The sequence below is a fragment of the Tiliqua scincoides genome, chromosome 12 (genome assembly GCF_035046505.1).
Source record: "Tiliqua scincoides isolate rTilSci1 chromosome 12, rTilSci1.hap2, whole genome shotgun sequence".
NCBI lineage: Eukaryota > Metazoa > Chordata > Lepidosauria > Squamata > Scincidae > Tiliqua > Tiliqua scincoides.
Window position 1 is genome coordinate 17,003,995 of NC_089832.1, and position 13,942 is coordinate 17,017,936.

The following is a 13,942-nucleotide window of genomic DNA, read 5'->3' on the forward strand; positions in this document are numbered from 1 at the left end:
TACTTCTTAACATTTGGCGTAAGTCATGCATACAACACTAAAGATGTAAATTAAATAGGGAAACAAAAGTCTATGTTTGATTTCACCGGCTGGGGACGGAGAATGCCTTCTGTACTCTGTAGCCAAAATCACATCTGTAGTTAAGAGGAAGTGCCTGACTAATGGATGCTTCTGAAGGCGTAGCTAGGCCTGCTTGCTTGAATATGACAGCTTCGTTTCAGTGATCTTGCTGTGCTTGCAGTCTTGCTGTAGTCATTCAAGCCACGCAGTGGCGGCCCCCGTTGAACGTAGCAAGCTGCTGGATCTGAAAGTAAGGAGCTGGCAGTCCTGACCCCACATCCATCAGGAACATCCTACTCCAACATATCGGATAAAGATCTAGAACGGTGGGAGTGGCCACTCTTCTGACGGGCCACTGGTTCATCCAAATTAGGATAAAAGAAAATCTGTCATCCATCTGTGGAACTCCTTGCCTCAGGATGTGGCGATGGGCTTGGGGCTTGGACAGGTTGATGCAGGAAAAATCCACCACAGATTCCAAGCCATGATGGGTATATGAAACCTCTTGGTTTTAGAAGGAGTCTATCTCTGACATGCCCCATGCAAGGGAGTTGCAACAGGCTACAGGCATCTTGAGTGCTCCCTGAGACATCTGGGGGCCACTGTGAGATACAGGAAGCTGGACTAGATGATCCTGCAGGGATCTTCTTACATTCTTAAGGCAGGAAGGGTCGTTTCTGAACAGGGCTATTTGGATGCTTTCCTGAAAAAATATTGAACAAAAGATGGATGGAGATCTAGTAAAGAGGCATCTTTTATGTGTCAGTTATCTTTTTTTAATCTGGGCTCGAATGGAGGGCAATTGTCCATATTCATCCCTGAATAATGTCTTTTCCAGTGGCTATTTGCTGATGTTGTCTTTCTTATCTCATTGTGAGCCTGTGTAGGGTGGGAAACAAGCTTTTCTTGTAAGAACATACACATTAGGGGCTGGGTGGTTTGGATGGTTCCAAGGATCCCAGGAGTACTGAACCCTGGACATCTTCTTTGAACCCCCCCCCCCAAGGACTGGGTTTTCATTGGCCAGCGGGCATGGATTTCTCCTCTGTAAAGCCATCTCCCTATATCCCCCCTGTGCCTCAGATTTCCAGAGGAAAGAGGAGGGCATTAAAGCATTACCTTGGTCCATCTCCTTTCCATGGGAGCATCCCATATTTTGCACACTCTTCAGGGCTCTCAGCCTTTTACCCTCTCCTTCTGGTCACTGTCACAGACTGGACTTTAAAAGCCCTCTTGCTTCCTCCCATCTACGTGAGACCTGCATCAAACGTCCCCACTACCTTAAAGACTGGAGCTCTGGTCCAGGAGCCCTCAAGCTCCCTATACAGCCCTGGTGGGAAGGGCTTTGCGTAAACCTGTCTGTGAAATGTACAAAGGAATGGATACCTGGAAAAATAAGAGCCTGTTAACATTTTGCCTCTAGCCAATAAGAAGAAAGAGAAAGAACGTCCTGAAATCTCTCTCCCGTCAGACTTTGAACACACGATCCATGTAGGGTTTGATGCCGTCACTGGGGAATTCACAGTAAGTCCTTTTCTGCTTCTCTTTCACCACAAACATTCCACATTCCTCCATAGTTAAATTGCTTTCTTTTCCAGCCGTTCGCTCTGGGCTTGTGTTTCATTGCAACACGCATAGAGCGGCATGTCAACCACTGGCCCAGATCTTTGAGATGCATTCAGCCTAGTGTCAGCATGAGACGACACGTGACCTGCAATCTGTTTGCGCATAGGTTCGGTTTGGGCGATTGGGAATCTTGCCTTTTGGCACATCTCCAATGGTATATATATAGAGTCTACCGACAGACAATGTCTAGTTGTGTCGGCTCTGCACTGACATTACTCTGAATGCATGTTAGAGTGTGCGGGATCAGTGGGCCTGATCCTGCTCTCCCCTTACATACATTTATACTGCATGGAAGTCACACCTGCACAGAACCATAGCCCTTGAATGAATGACCAACATTTTGACGTGCAAGGGCTTGTCTTGCCATGCGCCTGCTAGCCGAATCCTGCTAACTCTACTATTGAACCAAAAAAAAAAAAATCAACTTTAAATGTCACTACTCTTTGTGGGATTTCTGGGCAGGGGCTAGAATGTGCAGAGGTATATCTATGGCACAGAGTTAGGCCTGTACCCTTCTTGATGTATCTCTGTTGTGAGGTTGCCCACTCCCCCAACTGGGGTTCTCATGTATGTCAGGCTCAGACCCTGAGAGTTGAGGGGTGGTCTCTCAGAATTGGAACCCAGGAGCAAAGCCTAGCACCATTTGGTGATTCAAAAAAGAAAGCAAAAGGAAAGGGAGGGCACCAGGATGAGGTCTCTTGTTATCTGGTGTGCTCCCCGGGGCATTTGGTGGGCCGCTGTGAGATACAGGAAGCTGGACTAGATGGGCCTTTGGCCTGATCCAGTGGGGCTGTTCTTATGTTCTTAACTACAATTCCCAGGAAGCCTTGCAGGTCTCTTGTTATCTGGCGTGCTCCCTGGGGCATTTGGTGGGCCGCTGTGAGATACAGGATGCTGGACTAGATGGGCCTATGGCCTGATCCAGTGGGGCTGTTCTTATGTTCTTAAAGATACCAAGCTATTTCAACAAGATTATTTTCCCCCTGTCCATCTACTGTACATTTTTTAGTGTCCACCTATCAGTCACTCTCTCCCACAGAAAGTGTAGGGCCTCTACTGACGGTAGAGGAACATATTGGGAAATGGGAGGGTTGAAACCTCAAAAAAGAGAAGGACGTGTGGGTATGGCTTCTGTAGAAACCACCATACCCTATTGATTCTGCACTTTCACTCTGAGATTAAGCTCAAGTTGCAGGATTTGGGGGTGAGAACTCCAAGCACAGGTGCCTTGCTGAAATTGAGCAAGCCTGGTCTGTGCCTGGATGGGTGAAAACTTGGGAACCCAATTTCTTCTGCCTCAACTTCCATGATGGAAAAACAGGAGGCTATACATGGATACAAATGGACATCTATGGTGCAATAGGTAGAAAGTCTCATTGTGCTAATCTAAAGACTGTTCTCGCTCTTCGTTTTCTGCCTGTTCATGATTCCTTCAAGACTTTGTTTTCATTCTCTCTCCTGTACTCTGGCTAGGAGAAATATAGAAAAGAAAGCATCTACGTGTATATTGTCTGATACACCAAGGAATAAAGATGTTAGATCTGATGTACATATTAAAGTCTAGTGTGGGGAGTCTTGTGATTTGAGCTCAAGCCGTTCCGGCAAGATTTAGATGAAGGAATCAAGTACAGAACTGTTGAGATTCTTGAGATCCTCAATCCTAGATCATTCCTTTGTCCAAATTTTCCTTGAGTGGCATGAGATTCGACCACAGAAATGGTTCCCATGACGCAGTAGTAATAATATAGTTAATTCTGCGGTGTTTCCAAGAAATGGAGATTGAATAAGAGAAAGAGATTTGCAATGCAGAATTAGATTTAAAGGATCCTGGTCCCAAAGGGAGATCTATCTGAATCCATCAGCACAGACTTGTGATGGACAGGAAGCTGGGTTGTTCATGATAGTCAAATTCAGTGGTGTTGCCAATACAGGGGCTGCCACCTGACCGGGTACTTATCCAGAGTGATGTGAGGCACCCAGAAGTGATTTGGTGGTGATGCAGTGTTATCTCATCACCTTGCGTTCTGCTGGAATTGGCCATTTCTGGCCGTTCAGAGCTTCAGGGAGGGCAGCAGGATGCATCTGCTGCCAAACATGGCCTGGGCCTCTGGCTGGTGAGGTCTCAGGTGGCATGCACATCACCCTCCCACTCCCCACTTGCTATGCCACTGGCCCAATTGTCCAGAAAGGGAGTCAAGCACCTTCGATTTCATGAGCAGCTTCTTCTCCCTTAAGAACTAGATGCTTTAACTCCATAACCACAGCAGGCTCCGGTAATCAGATATAGATTAATGCCACATTAAGTCAGAGACTTACATGGTAAGTACTTTGTGCCAAGAGTTCAGCTGTGGACTCCAGAGCTTTGAACAGAAAGAATTGCCCAGTGTCCAATGACCACACTCTCTCTTTCCCTCAAAAGTTTGGAAGTGCCAGCATCTGTATGACTGTTCCTTCTTCCATTGCATAGAATTGCTGTGATTGCCACGCTTGCTGTGTTGGTTATGTGCCACGCGCAGTGTCCATTGTTATGGCAGGCACCTCATGTTGACCACTCTTCTGGCTGAATGGCTAGCATAGCTGCATCTGAGGTCAGGATTGGGAAGACTGCATGGGGCTCTGAAATTTGGCTTGAAGTCACGAGCATCCTCCTCTATGGTGGTGTTTGTCATCAATGCATGTCTGAACTCCATTTCCCTGTGCTTGGAGCCCCTGCCCCAACAGATCACAGAAATTAGGATGCAGAGCACCAAATGAGTTGAATGGAAACACTTAGGAGAAAAAGCATGCTACTCTGGTCTTGAGATCCATGATTTTATTACTGTATTCATGTACTCTAGCGCAGGGGTCTCCAAACCTTTTCGCCCGAGGGCTGCATCAGATATCTGGCATGGTGTGGAGGGCCGGAAAAAAATTAAATAAATAAATTAGAGATGGAACTTAGATGAGCGAGTAAAAGAATGAATGGGCTCATTCATTCAACCTCTTTGGCCCTCAGAACACCCTCCAGGCACAATCAGAGCACAATCCTGGTCATGTTCAGTTGAGTGGGCCGGAGGCTTTCAGGGGACAAGAGGTTGGCTACGGGCCAGAAAGAGGCTTGCTGTGGGCCGCACCTGGCCCCCAGGCCGGGGTTTGGAGAACCCTGCTCTAGGATTTTTGTCACCCAGGGCAAGAGCTCATAGTGTCACCACCCATGATGGACCTTCTCCCATATCGAACCATACAGATTAAATTGCGATACCCTGCTCGCAGCTTAAATGCAGTGGCCTCACTAGGGTTAGTGAAACCTCCATTAACTTTATTTATTTAGTACAGGTTACCCAGCAAATCAGTAACTAACAAAAAACCAGTGACCAACTTGATGACACTCACACAACTGAAAAAGACCTCTAGTGCGAGCTCTGATGCATGGAAATGAGAACTGGCCCAGACTAACACCTTCTTGGTTCTCTGCTGTGTCATAGTAACACCTCATTGGCTCTCGGAACAATCCATCCCATTAGTCACTTTTGAGTTAAGGAAATCCATTTGTTGTTGCATAAGGCAGTTGTGTTTTCTTTTTCTGGTTAATTGGCCATATCATTTGATAGAATACAGATAATTCAACACCGTTTCACTACATTCTGCTTGCAATTACCTTTCCGACGATACGTCACAGGATCATATTACTGCATTCATAAATACAAATTTTCCAAAGGGTTTCCAAAATTTGACCACTAGTGGTATCACACCCCCTGAGTGTGCCACCCAGTGCAGTCCACACAACCCACACCCCCCCTAGTGACACCACTGTTTATACGGAGAGAGGGAAATGTAGACTTTGACTTTTTAAAGGCTAGTTCTGCAGAGCATGCTTTCTAACGAGACAAAACCTCCTTCCCAGTCTGGAATGAAACCTGGCTGCTCCCCAGATGTTTAAAGATGCTTATTACAGGTTTGAGTTGGGGGGGAGAGAAGAAAGAGAAGGAAATCACAACTTAGGGCTATGCGGAAAGTAGCCGCAGTTCAGTGACCATATCAAAACGTCTCCTTTTGAGCTGCCGAAAAGTTTCTCTCTGGCTTACGTTTGGAATAACTTGCTCTGACGCCACCTGCAAACCCCAAATTCCGAACAAGCCTGCAAACAGAATTAGTTGATGCTTCCCTTGGTTGCTTTTTGCATTCACCTACACCCTGGCTGTATGTGATCTATCATTGCTTTGTTTTTTTAAAGACTGGGACCAGGACAGTCTCTTTTTCAATCTCATACGGAGTCCATTAAGAATTGCTAACATGGTATAAGCATGAAAGGGGAGGGGAATAAATAAATGTCTTCCACCACTTCCCTCACTTTTTGAACATCAAATACTGGATCCAATTGCTTTGTCATGAGATCGTTAGGGGAATGGCGGGCAAAAACACATCAACTGGTCAAAATGGGGGATTGATGCTTCCAAACTTTGGACTTGTGATTTTTTTCCATTGTTTTTTTCTTTCCAAAAATCTGTCTACCTGTAGCCTGTCAACTCCTGACTCTGTTTGCTAACTCCCTCCTTTCAATGGGACTGCCTTCCGACCCCCACCCAGCCACCCACCCACCCCCATTCTGGCCCATTGGATTTCACCTCCTTCCCACCTTCTGAGTTGTCCCACATTCTGTTTTAACTTTCTTTTCTTTCTTTATTTACGTCCATTACAGCCAGATCTCTATGGCTCACAGATGTGCACAGGGAAGCTTCCAGAGGTGCGTCACAGGCCCTAAAGAAGCTTGCATCCGAGTGCTTCTTTGAGATGTCATAGCACTGCCTTGGCAAGGTTCATGTGTGTGCAGTAGATTTCGTTGCTTGGCTTACCCCACTTTCTCAACATTAACCCCAAACCGCCGAGGCCCCATATCACCCGTCATTTTTGCAGAAGCCCCTCTTAGGAGGAAACAGAAAAAGATAACAGAACATAGCTCTAAGCTGGGGTGGCAAGAAGGGGATCTTGGACTCTCTACGAGGGCTTGCTGCTTAGATGTTCACTGTGCAGTAAGAGGGGGGAACTGGTAGTTTGTTTAATTTAGGAAATTATACTGGATGTTTCAATGCAACTTTGGAAGGAATGACAGCAGTTTGATGCTAGTGTAAACGTCTCATAGACGGGCATGTGGAAATTCTGCTCTAATCTGCTGCAGTCTTTTCTGTATTAAACACAGAGGACTGCGGCCCAGCACTGACTGCATTATGTCACTCAAAGTTACTATTTGAATTCCAAATTTTCACCCTTCCCCAAAACTGCAGACTGCATCCTCCAAAGGATCAATTGACACGTCAAAAGGCAAACTTGGCCGGATCTGCTGATCCCATTACAGCAGAATGCAATTCTCTTTATGATGCACCCCCCCCATCCAGTGTAAAACTCCTAAAACATGCCCCATCTTGCTCCCCCTGGTTTAGAGTAGTGTTTGATTGTCTGCACTGAGTCACCAGGAAAATGAGCTACGCTTTTCATTGTTCCATAGATGAGCAAGAGTTGATTTGAGGATGAATTTCATGCACCTTTTTTTCCAATCACACTCATAACTTTCTTTTTCTTTCTTTTTAAAAAAGTTTTTTTTCTTTAAATTTTTGATTTTTAAAGTTGGGTTCAGGTTTTAGCTCTTTGTTTCCATAGGAGAGAATGATTGCACCTGCTGTAAAAATAAATCCTAGCTTTACACTGTCAGGGATCAATCCAAATCTCTGAAAGTCACCTTACAGGTAGCATGGGATTCTTGGTAAAGAATTGTGCTGGCAGATTGTAAGACAGTGAATACCATGCCCTGAGTCGTCATTCTTTCTGCTTGCTGTTCACAGGGAATCCCGGAACAGTGGGCCAGGCTACTACAGACCTCCAACATTACGAAACTGGAACAAAAGAAGAACCCGCAAGCTGTTCTGGATGTCCTCAAATTCTATGATTCCAAAGAGACAGTAAACAACCAGAAATATATGAGCTTTACATCAGGAGGTAAGCAGGCAATGATGGTGGAGAAGATACCATCAGACTCGCTGGAGTATTATTGCTAGGGACACAATTTCCAAGTATGGGTGTCATCAAAAGTGGGAGCCTTGCATCTCCTCCTCCTCCTTTTGCTCCTCCTCTTTGCTGGTGTAGTAAAAATGAAGACGTGATGAGACAGTAATGCTCTGAATCTTGCCCACCCCTGTTTCATTTCACCCGTAAGGCGATGTTCTTCCCTAAGGCAAGGTTGGTTTAAAAGACAGCGTGTGGTTTGTCTGTGGAACTCCTTGCCACAGGATGTGGTGGCGGCGTCTGGCCTGGACGCCTTTAAAAGGGGATTGGACAAGTTTCTGGAGGAAAAATCCATTGCGGGTTACAAGCCATGATGTGTATGTGCAACCTCCTGATTTTAGAAATGGGCTATGTCAGATGCAAGGGAGGGCACCAGGATGCAGGTCTCTTGTAATCTGGTGTGCTCCCTGGGGCCTTTGGTGGGCCGCTGTGAGATACAGGAAGCTGGACTAGATGGGCCTATGGCCTGATCCAGTGGGGCTGTTCTTATCTTCTTATGCTCTTATGACACACAGTGGAATCCTAACCCTGCTCCGGTATAGCCAGGCCACATGGCCTGTGCTGTATCCAACGCAGGGCTGATGCAGGCCACCTGTCACCTTAGGGTAAGAGGATATTTTCCCCCTTACCCTGTGTCGAGTCCCAGCCTGCCCAATGGGGCTATTTAGCTATCCTAAATAGATGGCGTAGATCCAAGTAGCCTCATAGGGCAGGCTGGGACTCCACCTGGCATTCTCTTCTTCCCAGGTTTCCAAGGCACTGCCATCTTGGACTGCATGAGATCTCGCATGATCTAAGATGATGGCGCTTAGGAGAACGTGGCCCATCCAATGGCACCCCTATGAGGCACCCCTGTGAGTTTGCTGTGGTATCCTCAGGTGCTTCAACGCACAGTTTGGGAGCCACTGGTCTAGAGAATGGCAGCCCTACTTTGGGAGAATTAAAGGATCTTCCTTAAAAGCACAATTTGAGCGCCTTTCTGGATGAACATATAAGAAATGTCTATGTTTTTTTTTTTTTAAAAAAAAGATATAGAGACTACAGTAATTTCCCATGTCTCCTCACTGGATATGAAAGGTTCTGGTCAGTAGCATAGCCAGAGGGGGGGTGCCACAGTAAGTGTGGCAGATGCTGTAATGCACCGTGTAAGCAACTCACTGTTGGAGCCACTGCAACAACAAGGGCAACATGCAGGTGCTCACTGAATGGTCTGGCGAGCACTTGAGCATTGCCCTTGCTGCCCAGAATGGCTCTGACAGCAAGTGGGAAGGGCTGCTTCCACAGCTCATTATGGTGTCAGCAATACTCACTTTGATGCCACCCTCCGGCTATGCTACTGTCCTGGCCAGATGCTGCACAGGACAGACAGTCTTTCAATGCTTTGGAGTTATTTTGTATTTACCAAAATGCAGCGTGAGATGCTGCAGCTGGAAGGGAAAGTGCTGGGAGGGGGAATCTCCCCCAGAAGGAAAACAGCTGCATAAATTGTGGTTTATCCTCAGCATGCTCTGACACGTAGGAGCTGGTGCTGAGTATTGGCTAGGAATCAGGACTCTCCCAGGTCAAATCTCACTTCTGCCGTGAATGTGCTAAGTGACCTTGCTCCCTCTCACCCTCGGTTTTCCCCATCTGCAATATGGGCATCAAAACATTTACTTTACAGGGTTTGTTGTAAGGGCAATATCAAGCTACTACTTGTGAGGTGCTTTGTGCACTTGTGGACAAACCATACAAATGCCAAGCATTGTAATAATGTTTTTCAAAGGGGGAAAATATTGTACCTCTTTATCCATGGGTTCAGCACACAGAGCGTTGACTTAGCATGGACCCATGCTGGAGAGTCTCACCTGACCTCCAGGATACAAACCAGTGATCAGAAAGCACCAGAAGTCTTTCTCAGGTTCAGAGAAGCCACATGCAGTCTCCCTGGGCCTCAGAACACCTCTGGACACAGAGGAGGAGGAACCAACAGTGGACGAACAGACATGTCCCCAGGAGCTCCTGGGAGACCATTTGTTTCCCCCCCAAATACTACAGGTCTGAAGAGGACCTGAAGATCTTTGTTAGGAGAGACAAGATCATCATCAGTGCAGGTATCTGGGAAACTGAAAGCCCGACTTGTGGGGGGGGGGGCTTTCTTCTCAGAGCAACCTAACCATTTGTGACAGTATTGGGAGAGGTGCAGTGATCTGCAATCAAGCTACTGGCTCCGTGCTGAGATGCCGTATGGAGGGGAAAAAAAAAAGCATGAAGTGTAAAGTTTAAGCTGGAAATTTAAGATAAGCAAGTGTTAATATTGTCCCCGGCTCTGATTGACTGATTTGGCTAAAAGCCTTGGATATATTGGAGGCATTAACGAGAGACTTTTTAAGGAGGTTGAAAGTGCTCTTTTTCTCTGTTGTGGAATAAATTGGTGGTGGATTATAATTACAACTATAACTTGGGTGTGAACTAAAATCCAGAATCATTCTTGGACATAATTGGATATAAATACAATTCTCATTAGATTTGAAAGAGCTTTGTTTTCTCTGTACCAGAGACGGCGAGACTGTTTTCTTGAATATTGTTTCTCTCTCCGTTAACCGCACTGGACTGTTATCTGCAAGAGGTATGAAAGGAATGCGGATGGCAGAGTAGTAATGACGTGGTGGAAGTGAGGAGAATAATATGTTGTGGACATCTAGTGGACTAGAGAGAAATTGCAAAATGGACTCTGTTCCAGAAATGTGGATATAGAAAATCTTGATTAATAAGGAGAGATTGCTTGTTATGGAGCGACGACAGCTGAGCTGGTCCTCGCAGATTCAAGCCAGTCTGGAGACTCTTTCCCAACAGATAGATGTGTGTAAGGAACAATCGGAAGATGTAAAGAAACAAGCAGAAGATAAACAAGGGAGTGAAAAAGCGGACAAGGAGGAAAATCAACAGGATGATCAATAGGACGAAGAAGATGATCCAACAGCTGATGGAGATCAAGAAGGAGAAGATGGACAGAGTAACAGGAGTGCACAAATCACAAAATTTGTTGGAACAAGAAGGAGAAAATATATCCCAGTTAACTGGAAGAATGAACACACCCTATATAAGAAAGTGTGCATCTATCAGATTCTGTTACAGAGATAAATTAGTAAAGATATTACAGGAGAAAAAATGGAAAGTAAGAAAGAAAAAGAACCCTGAGGGGTAATCTGAGGGTTAAAGAAAATTGGAGGATTTATTCAGCTAATAACAATGGCCCAAATTTATTTGAAGAGAAAAAAAAAGAATACGTATGAAATTGATAAATATGAATTAGAATGTATTAAAAAAAATAGCTGGAAATGTAAACGTGTGGAAGAATTGTTTTATATCTGGTTATTATGTCAAAGAAAAAAAGTGCAATTAGACTGGAGAATTAGATTGAAGTTGAAATAGCTGAGGTGATAAGAACATAAGAACATAAGAACAGCCCCACTGGATCAGGCCACAGGCCCATCTAGTCCAGCTTCCTGTATCTCACAGCGGCCCACCAAATGCCCCAGGGAGCACACCAGATAACAGAGACCTCATCCTGGTGCCCTCCCCTGCATCTGGCATTCTGACATAACCCATTTCTAAAATCAGGAGGTTGCGCATACACATCATGGCTTGTACCCCATAATGGATTTTTCCTCCAGAAACTTGTCCAATCCCCTTTTAAAGGCGTCTAGGCTAGACGCCAGCACCACATCCTGCGGCAAGGAGTTCCACAGACCGACCACACGCTGAATAAAGAAATATTTTCTTCTGTCTGTCCTAACCAGCCCAACACTCAATTTTAGTGGATGTCCCCTGGTTTTGGTATTATGTGAGAGTGTAAAGAGCATCTCCCTATCCACTCTGTCCATCCCCTGCATAATTTTGTATGTCTCAATCATGTCCCCCCTCAGGCGTCTCTTTTCTAGGCTGAAGAGGCCCAAACGCCGTAGCCTTTCCTCATAAGGAAGGTGCCCCAGCCCCGTAATCATCTTAGTCGCTCTCTTTTGCACCTTTTCCATTTCCACTATGTCTTTTTTGAGATGCGGCGACCAGAACTGGACACAATACTCCAGGTGTGGCCTTACCATCGATTTGTACAACGGTATTATAATACTATAATCACTATAATACTAGTGATAATTTTGGTAATTAGATTATTTTGTTTTAATATTAATGAGCAATTGAAGTTAGTTTATGCTTGGTAGAAAGTGAATAGTTAGAAAATACAATATAGGGCAGTAGGGAAAATTTATCGTCTATTATATAAAAAAATGGATAAATCAATAAGAGGTAGAAATAGATGAGTAAGTAGATTAGGAGATATAGTATGATTAATTAGTAATGGTGTATGGTATTTAGCACTCCTAAATGTATGTTATATGTTTGTGTGTGTTAATTAAAAAAAATAATTCAAAAAAAGAACACCTCTGAACGCAACCAGAAGGTGTTTCTAGTCATGTTCTTAGGTCTTCTGATGGCCTCCAGATTCCATTATCCATGGATTTGATATCTGCAGGGGTCTAGGAATGAATCCCCTATGGATATTGAGCGTCAACCTATATTTATCCCTAAAACATGGTCTGAAGCTGCTAAAAATATTTCATAGTTGTAGCTAGCCATTTTTGCTCTTGATTGCCACCATTGCTAGTTGTTTTTCCACCTGCATTGGAAAGTGTGCTGGATCCCCAGCATCTTTTCACTTCTGGGGAGAAAAGCAGCTTTGAGACACCTGTTTTCAACAGGTAATTGGTGGTAAAGGAAAGACGAAAGCGGCCACCTCTCTCTCTTCCTCCACGGAATTTGGCAACCCTGCGCAAGGCATGTTCCAGTCTCTTGTGTGCCACATAGTTTGGCCGTGACGAACCTCCCTTACAGGTGTAGGGCTATTGAATGCCCTGTAGTCATTTAAGCTTCTGTGGGCCATTGTTTTCTTTCAATTTTCCTTCCTGTATTTCAGATAAAAGCGCCCATGGATATATCGCGGCCCATCCTTCGGTGAGTCACTAGATGCCAGCTCAACTTCCATCTTCTGAACTATTTTTTGGGGGGGTTTAAACCTGCTATATAATTACTGACGAGGCTGAAATTGACCAAATTCACAGACACCATTTGTAGGGAAGTTTGAAAGAGTGTTGTGTATTTAACGTTGAATTATAGCTGAAACCCTAATGACACACTTAAGGCAATCCACCTTAGTTTTGAGTTATTAGTGTTGAGTTACTGGGCTAAATGTTCTTATTTTGAGCACTGAATGATTAAACAGGGATTTGTCCTTAATTTTTTTAAATGTGAAATGACTTAATTTTACGTACTTGATTACACAGCCGAGAGTGCTCAGTGGTGGTCTGGCAGTGGAGTTTGCTGCATGGCCCTCGTGAGATCGCTCCACAAGTGGAACATCATCCCATAATGATTATTGCTGGCATATGGGGGGGGGGATGTGAATTGCTTTATCATTTTACCATTTTAAAAAAATCAATGCGCAATGTTGATAGTGTGGGAAAATGAGAGCCAAGCAGTCGTACAGCAACGATGGCTTCTTGATAGGGCCCCTTCCGGTGAAGATGACAGCAGTATGACTAGTTGGGTGAGGGGAGTGTGGACTACACTGAATGATACCACGGGCAGAGTGACACCAAAGGAGGGGAGCCAAAAATTTCCTGGCCAGGGCTAACTGGGAGGTCAGGTCTACTGGATGAGTAGACCTGAGCAGACCTAAGCTCTGCATTGGGACACCCAGTAGACCTGGGCTCCGAAGCCTCCTCAATTCTGGGCACGTCACTTTAGGAAAGACAGCCAAACTGGAGCAGGTTGAGAGAAGCCCAATGCCCAGAGGGCTGGAAAACAAGCCCTAAAAAGAAAGCTTTGAGGGATCTTGGTAGGTTTAGCCTGGAGAAGATTGAGAGGGGATACGATAGTGTTCATACTTGAGGGGCTGTCATATGGAAGAAGGAACATATTTGTAATCAACTTCCTCCAAGAGCAGAAGTACATCCAATAGGTGCAGATCTCCACACGTACAACAGGCAAGCTCCCAACTCTGTTTGAGATGGTTATAAAATGATGCATTTTTGTGTGGGGGGTGGGGTGTTATCCTGTGTTGTCATCTGAATCATCGGGAGGATTTTCATAAGGCTCAGTGGCACTCTGTCCTCCCTTTCTTACCTTAGTGTGCATGACCCACAGTGTGTTTTACATGACCTGAAAAGAAAGGCTGACACAC

The 13,942-nt window shown here is 45.1% G+C and overlaps 1 protein-coding gene across 1 annotated transcript in view; it reads left to right on the forward strand.

Annotated features, from left to right (window-relative positions):
- The first annotated feature begins 1,501 nt into the window (after positions 1 to 1,501).
- The window catches only part of PAK3 (p21 (RAC1) activated kinase 3), a 29,692-nt gene continuing 17,251 nt past the window's right edge, over positions 1,502 to 13,942 (forward strand). Inside the window, exons 1-4 of the mRNA XM_066639899.1 lie at positions 1,502 to 1,584; positions 6,365 to 6,409; positions 7,503 to 7,656; positions 12,677 to 12,714. Coding sequence (XP_066495996.1) covers positions 6,386 to 6,409; positions 7,503 to 7,656; positions 12,677 to 12,714 — 216 coding nt within the window. The 5' untranslated portion in view covers positions 1,502 to 1,584; positions 6,365 to 6,385. The remainder of the gene's footprint in view (positions 1,585 to 6,364; positions 6,410 to 7,502; positions 7,657 to 12,676; positions 12,715 to 13,942) is intronic.